The sequence below is a fragment of the Otolemur garnettii genome, unplaced genomic scaffold (assembly GCF_000181295.1).
Source record: "Otolemur garnettii isolate 467f Iridium unplaced genomic scaffold, OtoGar3 scaffold00203, whole genome shotgun sequence".
Lineage (NCBI taxonomy): Eukaryota > Metazoa > Chordata > Mammalia > Primates > Galagidae > Otolemur > Otolemur garnettii.
In genome coordinates, this window is record NW_003852598.1 from 1,125,251 (window position 1) to 1,132,568 (window position 7,318).

At 38.4% G+C, this 7,318-nt stretch overlaps 1 protein-coding gene across 6 annotated transcripts in view; it reads left to right on the forward strand.

Annotated features, from left to right (window-relative positions):
* CTNNA2 (catenin alpha 2) overlaps nucleotides 1-7,318 on the forward strand; it is a 1,095,877-nt gene that overhangs the window by 134,097 nt on the left and 954,462 nt on the right. For 3 of the 6 annotated variants that reach the window (XM_012812356.1, XM_003801234.2, XM_003801236.2), the window contains exon 2: nucleotides 5,593-5,699. In XM_012812356.1, the coding sequence (XP_012667810.1) occupies nucleotides 5,598-5,699 (102 nt within the window). In that variant the 5' untranslated portion in view covers nucleotides 5,593-5,597. Of the gene's footprint in view, nucleotides 1-5,592; nucleotides 5,700-7,318 lie in introns of those variants that run through there. The other 3 variants (XM_023507760.1, XM_023507758.1, XM_023507759.1) reach the window with 1 other exon arrangement.

A 7,318-nucleotide genomic window follows, 5' to 3' on the forward strand; every position in this document is an offset into this window, starting at 1 on the left:
GATCAAAGGTGACTTGGGTGACTGGATTGAGGACCTGGCCTGTCTCATTATGATGTACACACACATTCCCCGTGAGCTCCAGGGTGCCTGTATGTTAGGGCACCTGCTGTTGGGCTCTTCCTTATCTAAGCTAGCATTCCTTTATATCCCTTTCCTGCCTCTTCCTAGCTCATTCTCCAGAAAGAGGTTGCCTTAGTTTTGTTCATTCTTATCCATATCTCAGTTTTTCTCCCGTGATTCAGAAGTCCCATGGTGCAACAAGAATAAGCCTAAGCCTTGGGTTTCTTCTTTAGAAATAGTAAATCACATTTACTATCAGCACACTATTGTGTGCTCATAGAAGTTATGAGTACACAATCTGAAGTAAAAAAATTCAGTTTTGGATTTTTTTGACCATGAGCAACTTCATTAACTATTTTATGCCTCAATTTCCCCATCCATAAATGGGAAGGAACACTAAAATCTCATTAGCCAGCATTGTACTACTCTTGGGAGAAGCATGATGATTCAAGGTTTCCAGGCTTGATTCCTGAAATACTGAAGTAATTTAGAAAATTCTTTCATTTTCATCTCTCTCCATTTCTCAATAAATCTGCATTTTCAGATGTCTTGTCTTTCAAGACCTCCAGTGACACTGTCACCCGAAGACATCTCATGGATGTCTTGATGGCTAGGGTGATAATCATTTAGGTGACATTTTGAAGAAGAAAACCATCATTTTCACATGTACAATTATTCCATTGACTTTTGCAGAACAAGTCTATCAATATATAAGGTTATTACCACTCTTGTTTTACAAATGATGAAACTGAAGCTAAGTAACTGACCCAGTGTTTTACATGTGAAGATAGGTGAATTATCTCCACATCTTTCTGATGATAGATATTATCAGTCATTATCTTTTTCTGAATTTGCTTTTAACTAAAGATAATCTATCACGTAATAAAGCCTCATGGAGTTTGATGGCAGGAATGTTCAGTCAATATTGGTGAAGAGATTCATGAGGAGAAGCTCAGGCTGGAGCCTCGTGGAGAGAAGGCAAGTCTGGTCGGCCTTCAGGGCAACTGGAAAGCATCCTGAACTGTCACTTAGGAAGAGAACTCAGAAAGATGAGGCAGAGAATTCTAAAGACATTTTAAAGAAAGGTTTGAAAAGGGCAGTTTCTGGAGTTAATGGTGCATGACATTAACATACTTGGCATTTTAAGGCATTCTTTGGGGTAGGTGACCTTGGAACAATTTATTTCCACTGTCCAAGATACTGTCCAAGGAAATAAGACACTTGACCCTCTGCTGCTCTTAGGGGAGCTCATTTCACCTCAACTTGTCTTTTGATCAGGTTTTGTCTTTTCTATTGTGAGTGACAAATGGCTCCTAGTGTCCTAGCCCATGTCTCCTCCTTAACATGACAGAGTCTGAAATTATCTAAAACATTACCTGATGGGCTATGTTATCACTTTGCATAGAAGCACAATTTGATAGATTTCAAGAAGAAAATCTTACCAAGACTAAAGGATCTTGCTGATAGTTTGCTCTTGGCTTATAGAATTATGAAATATGGAAGAAGGCAATCCTGTGGTCTCTTGATATTTACTGTCCTTGTTTTTCATTCTTATACTGTGTCCAGTGTGTATTTTAAGTCTTTCAACCAAAGGCAAGTTAGATATGATTTTTTTTTCATTGAAATTAAATCACTGAGATGAAAATTTATTTGCTTTAAATATACTTTTGAGGGCAAAACAGGCTGCATTAATTGCACAGATGTGTAATATAGAATGGACGCTATATATCATTCCATCCTCAAAAAGCAGAAGAGATGATATGACTGTGCACTTGATTTATCTTATCGTCTTCTCATTTGCATCAGTTTGGTTGTTTCACACAGAGGACTATAAATCTGTATCTCTGTTTTTCATGGGCGCTTTTCAATTTTTCCTGGCGATAAAGAATTGCAAAAAATAAAGATATATAAACTTGGGAAAACAATAACAATGATAACAACAAGCAATTTTTCTAGAAATGTTAACATGAATTCAATCTATTAAATTATTTTAATCATCACAATAACACAATAAAAGACTTACTATCCTGATTTTTTATTTGAGGAACTTAGGACTCAGAAAGGGCAGGTAATTTGATAATATCAGAGAGTTAATAAATTGTAGGTCTTCAGTTGAAACAAAAATATTTGAAACCATTGTCTTAGTTAACTATGGCTGCATAACAGTTAATGGAAAATTCTCAGAGACATACAGGGTACAACAGCAGTGATTATTTTCTTGATCCTGTATTGGTGGTTTGGTTGGGACTTGGCTGACTGAGTTTAAGTCAGCTGGGCTTGGCGCCGGCTGCAGCTTGGGTTCAGATTTTCCTCTATGTGTCTTTATCTTCCTTTTGGGACCAGCGGGTTATAAATGATTATCATGGCACAAAGCAGTAGCACAAGAGGGTAAGTAAACACACAGAAAACATCTCACAAGGTATCTCCGAACATTCCATCAGCCATAGCCCTGTGCCAGTGGTGTAGGGATATATATTCTCTTCCTCACGAATGTGAGGATAGGGAGAAAGTTACTATTTAGTGAATAATCATTCAGTCTACCTAAAAGCCTACATATTTTCTTTGTCCTTCATAATTTATAAACTTTGAATGTACAAGTGGGATGACATTCTCCACTAGGAGTCATCCATTTTGTATATGCTTGTTATAGGAGCCACATACAAAATTATCAGTTCCTGTTTGCTAACTTTAATTGTGTCCCTTCTTTGTTTTTTTTTTTTTTTGTAGTTTTTGGCCAGGGCTAGGTTTGAACCCACCACCTCCAGCATAGGGGGCCAGCGCCCTACTCCTTTGAGCCCCAGGTGCTGCCCGTTGTGTCCCTTCTTTGTTTGGGAGGGTGCCTGACCCATTTCTGTTCTTATATGTTCTTACTAGAACTCTAGAGGCAAAGATCATCAGAAAGTGATTCCTAACCTGGAATGGAATCAGTTTTCTTATTTGTTTATGAAATTTCAATTGGCCAAGGGTTTTGATAAAGAAGATGTTTCTAACATAAACTCTACTACATGCAGGAGAAAGCGATCAAAAATGCCGAAAATAGTAGGACGGAAACATTTTTTCCAGAAACGGCATATTGCAAGGATTACACAGCCCAAATACCTTGTTACCTTTCTTTACCTCATGCTCAATAGCTGACTTGAAGCTAAGATGCCTTTTAGAGGTGGTTCTATAGGAATCTTAGATATCAACATCCTGCATTTTGAGGCAGGGGTTTTGTACCACCACCAGCTCCTATCCTTCTTGGTAATTGTTACTGGAGGGAGTAAACCAGATGGTGAAAAGGTTATGGAGTAGAGACAGAATTCCTAGTTTTAATCCTGACTGTATCAAAAGTAGCATGGCTAGAAAACAGCCTTTAAAGTTTCTATGACTGTTTTTTTTTTCTTTCAAAAGATTAGTACCATATAACCTTTCCTTGCCTTTTGCTATTGAATTTTATCTGTGTCACAAAAACTGACTGAGAAGATTGATCTCCAACAGAATAAATTAAGTTGAGCGATTTGTCCGGGAATTCTTCTTTCATTTTTAGATTTATATGGCCTCTGTGACCTTTAGAACTCAAGGCTGTAACTAACTCTTGCTTCTTGGCACATAGGTGGCCCAAAGTTTTTTCCAAGAAGTATCCGTGATTTCTGCCTGAGGCATGCTGGATTTGTGTCTGTGGTGACTGTACCAGCATTTTTCTTTCTCACTGCAGCATTTTGTGAGTGTCATTTTTTTTTCAAAGTTTTATATTGGAACATTTATCAAAGAGTTTGTATGCTTTCTTGATCCACCAGCTGTATACGGTGGTTGTGTTTTAATGGAAACTCTGTACATAGTCTCACCTTTCACGACCATGTTAAAATCACTTCACTAGTAGTTATCCAGCTTTCCTATAGGAGCCCCTGCACCCCCATCCCTGTCCCAGTTCATCACCATTATTATGCCACTCACAATCTGATTTGAGTTTGAAAAGTATTCTTAGGGAGCTTCCCCAGAAATTTGCAATAACTGTGTCATAAATACTGGACCATGATCATTTAAGGAGGTCTGGCGTCAGCGAGGATGAAGGTACCCCAGTGTGTGCAGGAAGCATCTGGCATCCGCATCGTTCCCTAACATGAGAAGGTGTGCGGCCCAGCAGCGGGATTCTGTGCATGGCAGAGCTGCTGTGTGGCAGTTGGTAGTGTGAATGGGAAATGTGTAAAGTGTTTTTAGGTTTTTGGAGGACAGGCAGCATAGCAGTGCCAACTATTGTTGTGGTGAACGAACCCAAATCTAAATTGGTCTGTATAGTTGGATTGCTATGCTTAGTTTATTTAAAACGTGGCATTTGGAGAGAATTAAAATACCAGCACACTGTGTCTTTGCCTTTCCTTTATTTTTTTCCCCCAGAAGCAGATTGGTTGTACATAGTTGCAAAAGGATTAGCTGTAGGAGGGCCAGTAATGTGTCACCTTTCTACTGATGCTTATTGTAATAGACTTTCTTTGTGGTGTGAATTGTAATGGAAATACTCATCTGTATTGATTTATCAGGGTAGAATTGAGAGGGGACATCAATTCAAAAAAGGAGAATAGCTTTGATTCAAAATAAGAGAACAGCTGTGAATACTTTGTTGTATGGTGGTATTAAGGCAAAGGATTCAGATTCAGTTTGTACAATCTCAGTTTGCTTGTCCAGTGGTTAGACGTCACAATATATTCAGCTATTTCTCAACAAGAAATAGATGTATAATTTATTTTCTTGAAGCTAGAACCACATTTAGTGCTGGTTAATCTTATCTGTGTATGAACGGTTCTTAGGTAAGAGAAGATTGTGGTTTGCTTTACAATGAGATAAATAACCTTATCAGACACTGATTTTATGGGATACGGATGTGAGTGCAGAGAGTAATCAGAGTGTGTAAATCTCAGCAGGATAATTTTCAGAACCATTGGCACTGAGTTTGTAAGGTATCATTTCTATTTAAGAAACTGAAACTCTGTTGTCCCAAGGGGTAAAATAGCCTCTGGGGCAAATTATGATGTGAAAAGAACAGAATAGCCTTTTGTGGTAACAGGAGGAAGCACATCTGGCAATGATGATGAACTTACTTTGCTTCATGGAATTCTTTGCTGGTTTCCCGGGACTGACTTTCACCTGGATTCCTCAGTTTTCCTGTAGCCTCTGTGTTCTTTAATCCTATGTGTCATAGTAACTGGAATAACTGCTCTTGGACTTCGCTGTCTCTATCTTTAAACCATTAGCTACTTGAGGGCAACAGTGCATCATCTTGGTACAAAGTGCCAAATGTTGAGTAAAGAAAATATTTGGATGGCAAATAGGCTCCACAAGTCTGCTCAGGGTCTTCGGTTTTTAATCTGAGTTCAACGTTGCCACCTCACACAGAACCAGTTCTGGTTTGCCCGTCTCTAACTTGCTGTATTTGGACCCGAGAGAGAATCTCAGGTCCGTTCTACTTTTCAGTGATTTATTCATTTCAAACTCTCAAAGTAACATTGATTTTTGGTGATCATTATTTCTAACTGATAACATGTGTTCTCGCAGGGAGCATGACTTCGGCCACTTCACCTATCATTTTAAAATGGGACCCCAAAAGTTTGGAAATCCGGACGCTAACAGTGGAAAGGCTGTTGGAGCCTCTTGTCACACAGGTAAGGGATGCTTTAAGGTCCCCTCTGTTACATGTATAAATTTCCACTGTGATTATATTATCATGCTCCAAAAAACGTAGAAATCCTTACAGGAGAGTAAATTGTGCCATAATTCTGATCACTGAATGTGTATTATGGCCTGCATTCTGGGCAATCAGACTGCCCTATACTATTTAAGGTGGCTGTTAAAACTATTCCATGTTTCTTGAAATTAAGTCAATGAGATAACTGAAAAGGGGGACTTGGTGAAGGAGGCCCTCATTTGCAGTAATGGATTCAAAGTCTAAATAAACCATTTCTCATTCACTTTCAGATGCTAATGCACAGTTAGGAAAAACTGTGTTGGCTATCTAAGAGCAATGCATATTTATTGAATCTCCTTTCTTTGAGTTTATAAGGTAGATTTATCCTTCTGGAGAGACGAGATGTTCCATTTTTATGTTGCCACAGTTGTTACATTTCCACAAGATGACTGTCAATAGATGAAAAATCGCCAGGATTTTTAAGTTTCAAAAACTCATTTTTAGCATCTCATGCAGCCTTTTTCTTTTTTGCTATGTTGACTATGAAGTTCTTGGGATGTGAAAAAATTCAAGTTTTTAGTGTTGTATTTGTACACAATTATCATAACAAATTAAATTTGAGGCTGTTTTAATTGGTTTTCTATAATTCCTATAATGAATTACCAAGAAGGTAGTGCCGTAAAGCAACACAATTTATTATTTGATGGTTATGGAGGTCGGAAGCCGTAATGTCAAGGTATCGGCAAGGCTGTGTTCCTTCTGCAGGCTCTAACAGAATATCCATTTTCTTTACTTTTTCTGCTTTTCAAGCCATTTACCTTCTTTGCCCCTTTGTCCATATTCAGAGTCAACAATGCATCATCTTTACTTCTCTCTCTCAATCCAACCTCTGCCTCTGCCCTCACATCTCCTCTCTAACATTGTTCCTCCTGCCTCTTTCTTAGAAGGACCCTTGTGATTATGCCATGCCCACCTGAATACTCCAGAATTTTATCATCCAAAGGTCCTTCACCTAATCACATCTGAAAATTCCGTTTTGTCATTTAAGGCAACATATTTTCAGTTTCCAGGGATTAGAATGTTGCTATTTTGGGGTGCCATAATTCAGAATGCCCTAGTCTTCCCTCTGGCCTCCAAAGAGTCTGATGTTTCCCACAAGCAAAACATATTAACCATGTCTTCAGGTCTCCAACCCAAGATGGCATCAACTCCAGTCCAAAATATCATCTAAATTTCATCAGCCTAAAAGCCCCAAAGACCATTATCTAATCATTTAAATTTAAGATAGGTAAGGTTCTGTTTATAATCCATCCTCAAGCAGACTTCTTCACCATCTGTGTACCTGTGAAACTACAAAAGAAAAAATTATATGCTCTCACAGTGCCATGGTGGGTAGACATAGGCTGACAGTTATAGATATCCCCATTCAACAAGGTAGAAGATGAAACAACAACAAAAAAAAATTACCAAGAAGTTAGCAAGAGTTATCAAGAAATTTGGAAAGCCACCCGAGAAAACTCCAAATAATTCTCTATGGGTTGAGTCTCTACTCTCTTGGGCCTGGTCCTCCACCCTGAAAACCATTATTTTTTTTTT